We start from the raw sequence: 15609 nt of genomic DNA on the forward strand, positions 1-15609 counted from the left end.
TTTATGATAATGATAAATAAAGCTAACAATATTAATTGTTGTAAGAGTGCCCAGAGAATAAAATGGGCACCTGTTAATAGAAGAACAGCTTTTATAAATCAAAGCAAAAATACATACATAAATAATAGACATGTAACTGTTTTTTAAAAGGTTTCTTTGAGAAGCCACATTTTATTTAACAGCTAATGTAAGTGAAGAACTTCAGGATATAGTCATTGCTGCTCTATGGCAAAACATAATGAAAATGTGTGCAAAACCAACCTGTTAATATGCTCTGAGTTAATTCTGGCAAGTCTTCATTTGTTGCATGCACCTTCTTTTTTATCTAACTTTATTTTACTTAAGGCAATTCGCTTTTCTTTTGCATGGCACCTTCCTTTATATCCCAAAGCACCATACAGAGTTTATTAACATTTACAGTCAAATACAGGTGGGAGACTTAAAAATGGAAAAAGAAAATGGAGGAAACAGAGTCCCTGTTTAGGAGGAAGTCAAAGGAGGAAAGACCAGTCCAGGGGGGAAGTAGATGTTAGATTGAGGAGATGGCAACAAACCAAATATGGTTAAGATTAGAGGGGAGAAGGAGATGAAGGGAGAGATATTTGAAGGAGATGAAGGGCATAATGGAGACAATGGAGAATTTGAAGTAGGCCTTGGATGTGATTGCGACACCATATCTTGAGTGAACAGTACCTTCACATAGATACATGAGGTATCATGGGACTGAGGGGTAATTTCCACAAGCAGAAAGACGTCAAATGTACTATCTGGTCCCATCATGTCAGGATGTTACTGCAGTGTTTCTCAAACTGGGGTCGCCACTTGTGTAGGGAAAGTTGCTGGTGGGCTGGGCTGGTTTGTTTACCTGCCCCGTCCGCAGGTCTGACCAATTGCGGCTCCCACTGGCCACGGATTGCTGCTGCAGGCCAATGGGAGCTGCTGGAAGTGGCGGCCAGTAAGTTCCTTGGCCCGTGCCGCTTCCAGCAGCTCCCGTTGGCCTGGAGCAGCGAACCGCGGCCAGTGGGAGCTGCAGTCAGCTGGACCTGCGGACGGGGCAGGTAAACAAACCAGCCCGCCCCACCAGGGGCTTTCCCTATGCAAGTGGTGACCCTAGTTTGAGAAACACTGTGTTACTGGCTTATGATGCCACCGAAGGAACAAATGCTGAAAATTATATTGGATTCAAGCTGACGTGTATTGGTTTGTTTAATTCTTATTATATGACTAGCTTGGATTGTTGAATTTAGGGAGACAGTCTTTTGCACGGTAAATTTCCACACGTGCTTCAGTGTTTGCAGGACTAGGGCCCAAATCATGACACTCATAATGGTAAAACATCAATGATATTGCTGCACATTTTTTTTAGTTTACAGACATCCATATGTTGATTTACAAGCTTCTGCTTTACAGAAAGATCTAATTAAATCCATTTCAAAAGATTAATTTTTCTTTTCTAATTCTTGAAATAACTACTTTTCATCCACACTAACAGCAATGTGCTTTCCCCTTGTTTCAACTTGCAGATGGGAAGATATACGATGCATATGTTATCTATCCCAAAAATCGCACTAATGAAGCTAATTTTGTGGAATATTTTGTTCACCAGATTTTGCCAGATGTTCTAGAAAATAAACACGGATATAAACTGTGTATTTATGGGCGAGACATGTTGCCTGGGGAAGGTAAGGATCAAAAGCTATTTTGCGGTGAATGACTTGTGGTTTGGGGGCGATTTGTGATCCTAGCTATTAGCCCATGCTAGGGACTAAGGAATCTCTTTATGCTCTTGTGTAGGTTACTCACATTGTGGGCAGCAGTGTGTGAGAGTAGCCTCTGTGGAGCTGCTACTCTCCCCCTGCACAGGTGAGGAGCACATGGGCAAAGCCAGAGGATGTAGCTTTTGCTGGCTAGTGTGCCAGGGACAGTAATCTGCAGATTAGAGGCACAAATTATTTACTACCTTTCTGAAGAAATGGGGAACCATGAACTAGATTTTCACTCTTTTAGCTGTGTCTACATTGGAGCTAGAGGTATAATTCCAGTTTGGGCAGACATATTCATACTAGTTCTGATTGAGCTAGCATGCTAAAAATAGCAGTGTAGCCATGGCTGAACAGGTGGCAGGATGAGCTGCCTGGAGTGCATACCTGGGATCTCGGATGGGATTGTACTTGTGTTGGCTAACCTGTCCTGGTGCTCATGCCACAGCAGCTACACTTCTATTTTTAGCACTCTAGCTCAATCAAAGCTTATGTGGGTTTGTTAGCCAAACCAGAAATTATACTACCAGCGGTAGTGTAGACGTACCCAAAGGCACAATTTGGTTCATGGTCTGCTTGTGGGACAGTGCCTCAGAAGCAGGACTTGTGGCAAAGCCACAGCTAAATCCAGTGTGAGCAGCTTTTCAAGAAACAGAAAAGGGAAAAATCACAGAGTAACAGTTTAGGATTCAATCCTGCTGCTCTTTCTCATGATTGTATGCACACTGATGTTTCCTGAGAGATAACTTGCATGAGTAGGGTAGCAGGATCTGGCTATAAATCACTAATCAAATACTCATTGGCCATGTAATAAATGATTGATGTAATCACTAGCCTTTGGAAAACTTTGAGGTAAGACTCCAGTTGATTTCAGTCCCTTCATCATTGGCACCCTCTATCACTGGAATACAATTGCATAGGAAAAGTCAAATGCCACAACTAGATTTAAAACAAGGATTGGATAATTGTTGGCTGGTAATCTTAGATAGATATGATTGATAAAATAAGGGCAATAAAATCTCATTCTACAAGGCATTTTCTGTAGGGATGGAGAAGAAATTATTTATCCAAATACCGTATACTGTTGCATAATTGGTCAAATGCATAGGGAGTGCCACAGCCTCTTTTAAAAGGCTGTATGGAAAGATGAACTCCAAGAAGAGGCCAGAAAAAGAACAGAAATGGGAGAGGGGGGAAAGAGTACACCTCTCCTGTGATTGGAGAATATTATTTCCAGTTGACTGTTGGGAAGGAAACTGAGGACTGCATCCCAGAAAAGGTAACTGAATGGCTGAAGAACCAGGTGTGGAGAAGAAGGAGATGACAAAAGTCTGCTTTAAAGATGATGGATTGAGTTATCTCTAATGCTAATAAATAAACCAGCAGTGGGATTATTTAGCAGAAAAAGGGTTTCTGTGCAGTAATTGAGGAGAACTTGAAGAGACGTATAGTTGTGACTGGACCAATAGGTCCATTTTTGCCCAGCTGAGGGCACACTTGGATGACCCCAGCTGATGATAGGGGAATATTGTCTTCCTGTGAAATGTCAAATATTGATCTCTGATAATAGCAGGATCCTGGACTTTGTGAATCAATGGTCAAATCTGGTTTGACCAATGCTATGTTCCAAAATGAAATTTCAGCTCTCAGATCTACAGTAGTTTAGCTGTGATTTTGTTAATAAAAACACAGCTATTGCATGTCTCCTTAGGATTTGCATATGTTTGCAGACTAGTGTGGCAAAGTACCTGTCTCTCCTCTCCTAGCTCAGTCCTCCTCAGCCTTGGAGACACAGGCTTGGGCAAAGCAAAAGCCCTTCACAGCCGCACAGGGTCTGGCTGATCCCTTCTCAGTCAGGCTCTTGTTCTGTTTTCCTCTCCTTCTGGGGAGAGTGCAACCTGCCTTGCAAGAAAAGTTTTTAGAGTTCAGCTGCCTCTACTCGCTGGCAGCTACTCTACTTCTCTTCTCCCCCCCTGCTTCCCTGCCAGGGAGGGTTTAAAAAGGTCTCCAGCCATTGGGGCCAGCTGAAACTAATTACCTCCCTGGTAACCCCTATTCCAGCTGAACCTTATTCCTCCATGGTTAAGCCTTCTGGGGCTAATTACTACCCCACGCTCAGTAGCTAAGTGTCCTGAGTTTGCCACATATTCTCCCCCCCTGCTCAACACTATGGGGTTGGGCTACTTGGGTCGGAAAGCAGTGCACCCTCGACAAGCCATCCGCATTGCCATGTTGGGCTCCCGACCTGTGTCGTACCGTGAAGTGGAAGGGTTGAAGCGATAGGAACCATCTCGTTACTCTTGCATTTTTGTCCTTGTTTTGGTGCATCCACTGCAACGGGGCATGGTCCGTGACCAGGGTAAACCTCCGTCCCAGTAGATAGTAGCGGAGGCTTTCAACGGCCCATTTTACCGCCAAGCATTCCTTTTCCACTATGGCATACTTCCGTTCCCTAGGCAGGAGCTTTCTACTGAGGAAGAGGACGGGGTGTTCGTCATCTCCGACCATTTGTGAGAGCACCGCCCCCAGCCCTACTTCAGAGGCATCTGTTTGCAGGATAAACTCCTCCCTCCAGTCTGGGGCTATCAGCACGGGGTCTGTGCAGAGGGCCGTTCGCAGATCTGCAAAAGCGGTTTTGGCCTCAGCAGACCATTTTACTATATCTGGGCCCCGAGCCTTGGTCAGGTCCGTGAGTGGGCATGCCCCGGTGGCGAAGTGGGGAATGAAACGTCTATAGTACCCCACGAGTCCCAGGAATGCTCGGACCTGTTTTTTCCGGAGTGGTCGGGGCCACTTCTGTATGGCGTCTAGCTTGTTGAGTTGGGGCCTCACCACACCCCTCCCCACAATATATCCAAGGTATTTGGCCTCAGCTAATCCGATCGAACATTTGGAGGGATTCGCCGTCACTCCGGCCTTTCTCAGGGTATCCAGGACTGCCTCTACCTTTCTTAGGTGCGTCTCCCAGTCGGGGCTATATATGATGACGTCATCAAGATAGGCAGCAGAGTACTCCCGATGGGACCGTAACAGTTTGTCCATCAGCCGCTGGAAGGTAGCGGGGGCCCCATGCAATCCAAAAAGGAAGAACAGTATACTGATATAGTCCTTCTGGGGTTGCAAAGGCCGTCTTCTCCTTGTCGGCTTTAGTCAGAGGGATCTGCCAATAGCCCTTAGTAAGATCAAGGGTAGACATGAAACGGGCTTTTCCCAGTTTGTCAATCAGTTCGTCTATCCTGGGTAAAGGGTAGGCTTCAAATCGGGACACCTCGTTTAGCTTGCAGAAGTCATTGCAGAACCTCATACTGCCGTCTGGCTTTGGCACTAAAACCACTGGACTAGACCATTGACTATGAGACTCTTCAATGACTCCTAAGGCCAGCATCTTCCTGACCTCTTTCGTAATCTCTTCTCTCTTGGCCTCCGGGATCCGGTATGGCTTAACGTGCACCTTCACTCCAGGTTCTGTGAAGATGTGATGGTGAACCTCAGTAGTCCTGCCTGGCTTTTCTGAGAACACATCTTGGTTGCGTTTGATCAGGCTGACCACTTTGGATCGTTGTTCCGGGGTCAGCTCTGGGGATATTCCTACCAGGTTGGGCTGATCGCCTTTAGGGGATGGTGCCCCCAGCGCAGCTACCAGAGCTTCTCTATCCCGCCAAGGTTTCAGCAGATTTATATGGTAGATCTGCTCCTGCTTCCGGTGACCTGGCTGCCGGACCTTATAGTCAACTTCTCCTAAGGCTTCGATTACCTCATAGGGCCCCTGCCATCTGGCCAGGAGCTTGCTATCCGCCGTGCGTATGAGCACCATCACCCGGTCCCCCACCTGGAACTTCCGGGACTGTGCTTGAGAAATTGTAGTACGTCCATTGCGTCCCTTGGGCCTTCTCCATGTGTTCGCGCACAAGAGGGGTGACTTGGGCTATTCGGTCTTTCATTTGCAGCACATGTTCCACAATGTTTCTCCCTGGGTTCGGCTGCTCTTCCCAGTCTTCTTTAGCCAGGTCCAGTATGCCCCTGGGGTGTCGACCATATAACAGCTCGAAGGGGGAGAATCCAGTGGAAGCCCGAGGAACTTCCCGTATGGCAAACAGTACATAAGGTAGCAGGGCATCCCAGTCTTTTCCGTCACTGCTAATCACCTTCCGTAACAGGCTCTTCAACGTCCTATTAAAACGTTCAACAAGGCCATCGGTCTGGGGGGTGGTAGACCGACGTTCTGAGGGTCCGTATGTGGAGCATGGTACACAAGTCTGTCATCAGTTAAGAAACAAAGGGGGTCCCTTGGTCCGTCAGGAACTCCTTAGGTATCCCTAATCTGGAGAATATCTGGACTAACTCTTTGGCTATGGTCTTGGACATGGCATTCCGTAGGGGGATGGCCTCGGGGTATCGGGTGGCGTAATCTAGTACTACCAGGATGTATTGATGGCCCCGGGCCGACTTCTCCAATGGCCCCACTATGTCCATAGCTATTAGTTCGAATGGAACCTCAATAATTGGCAGAGGTACCAGAGGGGCCCTTAAGTATGGTCTGGGCCCATGTATTTGGCACTCCGGACAGGAGGAACAATATCGCTGGACGGCCGCATAAATACCAGGCCAAAAAAACCTCTGTAGGATCCGATCAAGGGTCTTATCCATCCCTAGGTGGGCCCCAAATAGATGACTGTGGGCCAGATCCATTACCGCTTTTTGATGCTTCCGGGGGACCAAGAGTTGTTCGATGACTTGCTCTTGGATGTGGACTACTCTATACAGAAGATCTTTTTTAATCATATAATATGGCCCTGGGCCCTTAGTTCTCCCCTCCACTGGGACCCCATTTACCTCGACTACTTCCTTAAAAATGTTGTGGTCTATGGGATCATTGGCCTGATCCTGACCAAAAGTCCCGCGCGCGGTCCCTATTGGCCCTATTTCGGGGGGGTCTATCTCCGTCTCCCCCTCAGGGACAGAGCCTGGGGAACCCGGTCCAACAATTGGGTTGTAGTTGGCCGACCCCGTCCCACTGTCAGTTGAGTTCCTTCTTTCTCCTGCTAGTGTAGGCGTCAGGTACCGTGTCAGGATCCTCGTCCCCCTCCTTTTATCCGCCCTCCGTTCCCTCCGATTCTTCCTGGACTTCCCCGGTGGGGAGAACACATCCTGGCTAAACTCGTGGAAGGTGGGGAGAGGGTCCCCGATCTGGGCCACCCTTTGGATCCCAGAGTCCTTCTTTCCTTCTCCCTCGTCCCCGGGGAGTAGGCCATCAAACCCCGGGAAGTCTCGTCCGATAAGGACAGGGTAAGGGAGTTTTGGGACGACTCCCACTGTCAACTCAGCGGGGTTCCCTAGAACTTCTATGCGTACGGGGACGGTCGGGTAATAGCTGATATCCCCATGTACACAGGATATTCCCGAGCGCTTAGCCTGGGATAGTTGGCCCGGCCTGACCAGCTTCCCTGAGACCAGTGTGACTGCACTCCCCGAGTCTATTAAAGCTGTCGTCTCTATACCATTCAGCTTAACGGGCCTAGTGTACCTATGGGGGACCATCGCAACCCCAACTAGACTTATTAGCTCGCATGGTCCCCCTATATCTCCCAGTTCACACTGCATGGGCTCTCCTAGATTAGGGCACTGGGCAGCAATATGCCCTAATTCACCACAGGCATAACAGCGGTACCCCCCTCGGGGCAGCCCCCTATTTTTTGGGCTGCTGGGATTTATCCCCTGAGCCTCTTCCCCAGTCCTCTCGTCTCTCCAGGACTGCCGGCGGCTCTTCCGCCTCCTGCCTCCCCTCCATTTTCCGGCCTGGAGCTGGGGCAAACCGGGGCCTCGGTGCAGAGGCTGGTCTCCGATACTGGCGCCTTCCTCCCTCGGGGGTCGGAGAAAGTTCTTGGGCTGCCAAATGCTTCTCCACGAGAGCAACTAGATCGTCATAAGAGGAGGGATCATTTTGGCGGACCCACCCCCGTATGTCTGGCAGCAACCCTCTCATGTACCTGTCCAATACCAGGGTTTCTACCACCTTCTCCGGCCCACGGGCCTCGGGGCGGAGCCACTTCCGCGCAAGGTGTATCAAATCAAATAGCTGGGACCTCGGTGGTTTGTCCTCCCGGTACTTCCACTCGTGGAAGCGCTGGGTCCTTATGGCTGGCGTCACGCCTGCCCTCGCCAGGATTTCCGCCTTCAGCCGAGGGTAATCCATAGCTGCTTCTGCAGTCATGTCGAAGTAGGCTTTCTGGGCCTCCCCACACAGGAATGGAGCCAGCAGACCTGCCCACTGGTCTTGGGGCCAGGCCTCCTGCAGTGCCGTCCTCTCGAACGCGAGGAGATACGCCTCTATATCATCATCCGTTGTCATCTTCTGTAAGTAGTTGCTTGCCCGTAGCGGTCGGGTCCCCTGGGCCGCGTGCGTCATCGTAGTCAGGGCCTTCAACTGGTTCACTACCTTGGTCAGGGTGGCTCAATCTTGGGCCGCTTGGCTCATCAGCAGCTGGTTGGTCTCCTGTTGCACCCGCACGGACTCTCTCTGGGCCGCCACCTGTACTCAGGTAGCCTCCTGCTGAGCCGCGGTGGCCTGCATCAATGCCTTCAGCACATCCTCCATTTTTCCCAAAGGAAAAAAAAATTTTTTTTCTCTTTTTTTTTTTTTTAAAATCTTGCCCTGTGATGGCTTGCCACCGAGCCACACTCACTAGTACAATCCTACTCCTGACACCACGTGTGGCAAAGTACCTGTCTCTCCTCTCCTAGCTCAGTCCTCCTCAGCCTTGGAGACACAGACTTGGGCAAAGCAAAAGCCCTTCACAGTCGCGCAGGGTCTGGCTAATCCCTTCTCAGTCAGGCCCTTGTTCTGTTTTCCTCTCCTTCTGGGGAGAGTGCAACCTGTCTTGCAAGAAAAGTTTTTAGAGTTCAGCTGCCTCTACTCGCTGGCAGCTACTCTACTTCTCTTCTCCCCCCCTGCTTCCCTGCCAGGGAGGGTTTAAAAAGGTCTCCAGCCATTGGGGCCAGCTGAAACTAATTACTTCCCTGGTAACCCCTGTTCCAGCTGAACCTTATTCCTCCATGGTTAAGCCTTCTGGGACTAATTACTACCCCACGCTTGGTAGCTAAGTGTCCTGAGTTTGCCACACTAGATAGCATGTTTCTTGCACTCATATGGATTTGTCTGTGTTCATTTTGTCAACCCAATTCTGATAATAGTCATAAAAGCCCACACCATGTTCTTGAACTCTGTACACAACTTCTACTGAAATTACACACACAGATTAGAAGGAAATTATGGCTCTATTTGTGTGTGTACTGGATCATTTACCAATTTTTTTTTCTTTCTTCGTAATCATATTGTTCCATCTATTTTTAAAGAGAATTTCCCATAGATTGTGGAGAGTTGTGAATAGAAATGACTGGTAAGATATGGATCACATATCCGGTGCCACAACATCCTTGTATCATTCCCAGAATCCCAGGAGTGAGTAGCAAAGGAGCGAGAGCCTATTAATCTGACTGTACCATATGTCTGCATTCCTGAAAAGAAATGTGAGAAGCTGATTATGCAGTTCAGAGCTGTATATAGCCAGCCAGTTCTCCATGGGGATCAGTTTGAGAACTTCTGATATAATTCTCAGTTATCCATTGGATTTTACCTTAGGTTTTCAAAACTGTGTAAAGCACCAAAATTAGAAATGCTCTCTAAATAGTGGGCACCAGTAGTTAAGAATCCTCAGTGTATGAAGGTTTCAAATAGAGAGCATTTGCAATAAACCCTTGAATACTGTATGCTTTTCAGCTTCTATTCATAATGAGAGACTAATTCAGATTAAAGTGAGACAGAGGTTATTTTCAATGAAAATATATATAGAAAGAGGAGTCTGTAAATGTCTCACAATCTTGTGATTTTTTTTTTTGCACATTGTAGATGCAGCCAATGCATTAGAAATGAGAATACAGAAGAGCAGGAGACTGATAATCATTCTAACACCACAGCTAATTCAGTGTGAGGAATTTGGTTATGAACATCAGATTGCCTTATACAATGCCCTCATTCAGAACAACATAAAGGTGATCCTCCTTGAAATGGAGACAATTGAGAACTATGAGGGCTTGCAAGAATCCCTCAGGTACATCATCAAGCAGCAAGGTACCATAAAATGGAAAGAGAAGCACAAAGAATGCCCACATGCATCCAACTCTAAATTCTGGAAACTTGTGAGGTATCATATGCCACTGAGACACAAGCCTTCGCAACTCAACTATGCAGTGTAAATAGGTAGTTTTCTTAAATACTGTTACTTTGTCTGTTTGAATTGTCTGCTCCGGTTTGCTTTCTGTAAATATCAGGATATAGATCCTTCTTACTCTACATAAAATTTAAAAGAATGGCAACAAACTAAAATCCTCTTCCTTACTCCATCATTTTTGTGAAGTAATCATATTGTCTAACTGGTGGTCCCTCCAGTCTTCATCCCCTAAATTCTCCTTTTTGTCTTATCATCTCACTATATCATATCTAATACTGGTTCCTACTATCTTTGTGGTGCTACGTTGACATGTATCTGATAGCAGGATCAGAGGGGGGAGGGTTAGCTCAGTATTGAGTACTGGCCTACAAAACCCAGAGTTGTGAGGTCAATCCTTGAGGGGCCATTTAGGGATCTGGGGCAAAATCCATCTGGGGATTGGTCCTGCTTTGAGCAGGGAGTTGGACTAGATGACCTCCTGAGGTCCCTTCCAACCCTGAAATTCTATGATTCTAAGCTCTTCAGCTCAGGGACTGGGACTCTTCTGGTTTTGGGAGGCTCCTATAACACAATGAAATGTCATTATAAATAAAATTATAACAACATACTAGTAATAATTAAGAAATGCTTTAGATGCTGCTGCTTATGTATTTTTGAATGCTTGGAATAAAAAATTTGAAATGTGAATAAAAATACATTCTTTATATAGGTAGTGAATTTATTATCTCTGTAATGTCAAAAAAAATGAAAATATCAGTCCAGTGTACTTTCATTGCACTGTAAACATTTTCTTAAAATTAAAATTTTAAAGCTAAATTTACAGAAAGATGATTTTAATTAAAATTGCTACATATTCAAAATAATCAACAAAATTCATTGCGAATAGTTAAATATTGTGGCTGTGCTTGATATTGGATTCTGAAGTAAAATAGGCTATTTTGTATGCTTGATTGTTTCAGGTATCTTTTCTCTTAGTTCATGAGAGTTTGCAAGAATAATTCCAGATTCTGATCCAGTAAGATCTTGTAAAACTCAGAGAAGAATCTGTGGGTTTGCTTAATTGAAAATCAAGCAATGGCTTCTATCAGCTCTTGCAAGAAGATAGGGGCCTCTTATGTGTATCTTTGCATGTGAACATGGGAAAGAGCAAGCTATGCAGAAAATAAGAGAGAAATTCTTACAAGTGATTGAAAAAGCATGTGTGTTATAAGGCTCCTCATAGAAGAGCCTGAAAATCCAGATTTTTTTTTTCTGTATTGATAAGAAGGGTTTCCTTGTGTGAACAGATTTTCTTAAATGGTCAGAATGTTGCAAAGACAGCACACTTGTTTCAATTTATAAATAATAGTTTACTTGCTTTTTTAAGTAGAGATATTTGAAAATTCACCATGCGTTTTCAGGTTTTTTTGTTTTGTTTGTTTGTTTGACAAATTGTCTAAATTTTCAGCTATTTCGGTGAAATTTCTTGGTGGAATATTTTTCCCCTGACAGCTATATTTGACAATATGTTTGACATTAATTTGTCTTAGCTGAAAATGTACAAATTCAGCCTGGTTGCAGATCAGATTTCCTCTGAGTTTGTGCCTGTTTGATTGGATCCCTGGCAAATTTACCCTTCCCTTTCCTTTAATATCTATTTCCAAATAAAGAATCCTGCCCTAGATATCTGTCATATATGTATCCCAAAGTATGTGTTTCATTAGAATATTCAGAAAGATGTGTTGGAATAGAATAGAAATGTTCTTCTCTGAGAACTGATCAGTTTTTCTGTTTGTAATGAAGAGGAGTCAGATCACCCTCTCGTGGGTGAATGAAATTATTAAACAGAGGTCAGTGTTAGATTGCAGTCAGCTTAAAACACTTTTAATAGAAGTAAATACAGCAGCCCAGTTTCTCAGCTTGTGTAAACTGGAATGGTGTATTGAAGTCAATGGAGCTACACTGATTTACATGTCCTGAGGATCTGAGAGAGCAGACAGAGCTTTTGAGGTACTAGGTCCACTAGTAAAGAATAAAATACCCCTTGCAAAAGAAAGGTTGTTTGCCTCCAAGGCGTGGAAGTTATACGGATGTGATGCAACTAGTTGTGCCTTCTCATCTCTGGATATGATATATCTCACAATGGTGTGCTCCACCTGAAGCAACAACAGAAGGCAGAGATGGAGAAATGAGAAGTGACCCTGTTGAGGTCAATGGTAAAATTCCCATTCATTTCAATGGAGCCAGAGTTTCACTGGGGATACCTGCTAACATGAACTGAGGTGGTTTCATAACCTGTGTACAACTTACGCTGAATATCCCTTACATGTATTTAATGTGTATAAACCCTTTGTTCAAACATGTTAAACACCCAAGGCCTGATTTACCACTGCAGTACTCCAGCTCTATACAGTTGTAACTCCACTGAGCCAGATTCCCTGGTATGATTGCGATGCTTGGCATTGCTGAGTGGCACAAAGCAGTCAGAGCATATCAATGGCTCTGGCCACTGATTTCACTTGAATTATGTCAGTAAAACTGCAGTAATGCAATGGTAAATCAGGCACATTTTCTGATGTGTATTTTTCTATATACCACATATTTGTCATGATGTAAAAACTATAAATTTGGTACCATAAAATTACAGCTTACTTTAATTCACATCACTGTGGACTCTGTTGTGCAGTAATTGACCATCATAAGAACTGTTTTCTATGCTGAAGGTAAGTGTAACAGGGGTAAATATCATTTGTGTGGTAATAGTGTCTCTATTTCTCAGCCTTGGAAAAATTTTCATTTTGAAGATAATGTAGTCATCTGACCAGAGACTTTTTATAGCAGAGTTAATATACAAAGGGAAGTATGTCCCTGATCCATTCATATGTTGAAAAAGTTAACTCTTGTTATAGGCCCATTCAAACAAAATGTTACCAACCCGCATAATATTTGCTGGCTTTCTTAAAGCCTAGGCCTTGGGGAATCATTTTCTTATGTGATAATCTCAGCTTTTATTTATTAATTTTTAAAAAGTAAGTTTCTAGCCCACCTGGTTATGGAGAAAAGCTCAAAAAAGATGAATCTTAAAGGGTCAGAAAGCAGAAGGCAAATAAAAAAACCCCATAATTTATTATTTGTTTAAAATCTCATGATTATTAAGCCACTGTCATGAGTTGGGGGCCTGGTTTTAGAACACCTGGGGCTGGCAATATTGCAGCGGACCTTTAACATGAGTTAATGCCTACTTGAGAAATGACTGGATGCAGAGATGGGAGGATAGACTAACCGAATATCACAGGCTAAAGGCAAAGTACTGTTTTTTCCTGTGGTCATGAGTCTAAGATGTGTTGCTATTTAAGACAGAAGTTGTTTTGCAACTAAGTTCTCACGTTCCAGTTTTAAAAGTTAGCCCTTCTGCTTAGACAGAAAGAATCTTGAATAGAAAAAAAAATTGTGTGAAAACTCATTTAAAGCAAATAACTTTCACAGAACATTTAATCAGGTGACTGTGGCTGTCTCAGTGTGTGGCACATTTTTTCAATCATGTTGCAGTCCTGAAGCGTGGATATTTCCTATAGTCAGTTTGCTTTTCTGTTATAAGGCAGTTATGTTCTCTGTGTACTCAGAACATTGGACTTGATTCTTCTCTGACACCAGTGTAAATGAGAACTCACTGTGAGATCAAAATCAGGAGTATTAATACAGCCAAGGGTAAGATCTGTGATAAGCTGTGTGGGGTGTGACAAGCCATTACTGCTATGCATAAGAAGTAGGAGAGCCAGACTGAGGTTCTGAATGGTATCACAGACCCAGTCACGCTACTAACCACCTTGTACCTATTGTCGTGTGTTTCTCCTGATGGGGCACCCATCCATGCATAGATTCAGCATCAAGCACATGCTCCTGCTTTGACCCATTCTTCCCCCAACACAGTCCACCAATGAACCAGCCTGTCACCACCGCTCAGCGTCTCCCGCAGACTAAGGATTTGTTAATAGGCAGAGTTAGAGCATGGCAAGCTGGGTTGTAAATCTACAGCACTCGAGCAGGCTGTGCAGTAACTGTCCCTGTGGACCCAGATACTGCACACTAAAAATTCCTTAGTGTGTGTTGAGCTATTCTGATTTGAAACAGCACGTGCAAAGCACGCTAGGGAGCTTTTAGTGCTCAGCAGCAAGGTCCACGTGGACAGTTAGTGTGTGGCACCTTGGAGCGCTGTAGATTTACACCCCAGGATGCCATGTGCTAACTTGCTGTATGGACAGGCTCTAAGCCAATCCTGGCCTGCCATGTGCCATAGCCCAGTAACCCACCAAGAACCTATATCTATGCCTTTCCTCAGCCCTCGTGTACCTGTGTTTCTCAGGCCAGGCCAATGCACCTGATCCCTTCTCTTTTACCAGTCCTTACCCACCATCCTAACATCCTCATGTGTCTATTCCCTCCCTTCGGAACACAATCACCTTTGTAAACAGCTCTGTAACCCTGATCTCCCTCCCAGCAGCCTACTCTGGGTCAATTGAACCAATCTAGCTCTGACAGTCCTGCTCCTATATGGTAATGACCCAGTTGTAAATGCAAGGTCAGAGCAGGGTTGGGTGACCCCATCCCAGCCCATCTTTCCAAGCAGGCCCTGCACCGTGGCACAGGGCTCCAAACATGCTGCAATTGCTGTCACCAGCCCAAAAATCTAAAACACAAAAATAAGCAGTGGTTTGCAGAGAACATCCCTAATACACCCCCTTTCTGCCCACATTATAGATAGAGGATGTGGCTTCCCTCTCTACACAACATTAAGTCTACGACAAAACCACATAGGCACAGTTGTGTTCCAAATAAATGTTTTTAACACATATATACATTGTTGCTCCATACCATAAGCACTTAGTAGCTTCTGCAATAGAAGACAGGGAGGCCCACTACATAACTCCCCAACTATTTAAAGGGGTACTTCCCAATTCCTCTACATTGCAGGTATTCTGTGTTGCACTACTATATTATGCAAGATGCAGCATGCCAGGAATATTCCATTGACTCATCTGGGCCTATACTGCAGTGTGCCACCAGACAGATGGAGACACCTCCACTGAATCCTTAGGATGCTGAAGGCTCTCTCACTATTACTGGCCGAGTGGTTTAGTGGGCATAATGATAATGGGTTTAGGTTTCAGTCCGAGGGTTGACAATGGCATCATAAACCATGTTGTGTGGGCTATTGTCCACAGGTGCCAAATTTCAGCTTTCTCTGGAGGTGCTTCACTCGTGCTCCACCCTAGGCCCTACCCCTACTCCACCCAAGGCCCCACCCTTGCTCTGCCTCTTCCTGCCCCACACCTTCCCCCCCCCTTGCCTCCAGCCTGCCACCGAACAGCTAATTGGCGGTGGACAGTAGGTGCTGGGAAGGGAAGAGGGAGGAGCTGATTGATGGGGCCCACTGAACAGCTGATTGGTGGGTGGCTGGTGGGTGCTGAGCACCCACTGTTTTTTTCCGTAGGTGCTCCAGCCCCAGAGCTCACGTGGAGTTGGCACCTATGACGTTCTCTCTCTCCTGGGAAGGAAACGTGAAGCAAGGGGAAAGAACCCATATCATTATGCATGTCTTGCACTGTAGTATTGGCAGTGGGCTGGAATGGCTGTGGCAGGCA

The 15609-nt window shown here is 45.4% G+C and overlaps 1 protein-coding gene across 5 annotated transcripts in view; it reads left to right on the top strand.

The window, feature by feature from the left end:
* IL1RL1 (interleukin 1 receptor like 1) overlaps positions 1 to 12624 on the top strand; it is a 45335-nt gene extending 32711 nt beyond the window's left edge. For 4 of the 5 annotated variants that reach the window (XM_050922166.1, XM_050922149.1, XM_050922185.1 and 1 more), the window contains 2 exons: positions 1524 to 1682; positions 9667 to 10804. In XM_050922166.1, the coding sequence (XP_050778123.1) occupies positions 1524 to 1682; positions 9667 to 10013 (506 nt within the window). In that variant the 3' untranslated portion in view covers positions 10014 to 10804. Of the gene's footprint in view, positions 1 to 1523; positions 1683 to 9666; positions 10805 to 10947 lie in introns of those variants that run through there. The other variant, XM_050922157.1, reaches the window with a different exon arrangement.
* The last annotated feature ends 2985 nt before the right edge of the window (positions 12625 to 15609 follow it).

The sequence above is a fragment of the Gopherus flavomarginatus genome, chromosome 1, assembly GCF_025201925.1.
Source record: "Gopherus flavomarginatus isolate rGopFla2 chromosome 1, rGopFla2.mat.asm, whole genome shotgun sequence".
Lineage (NCBI taxonomy): Eukaryota > Metazoa > Chordata > Testudines > Testudinidae > Gopherus > Gopherus flavomarginatus.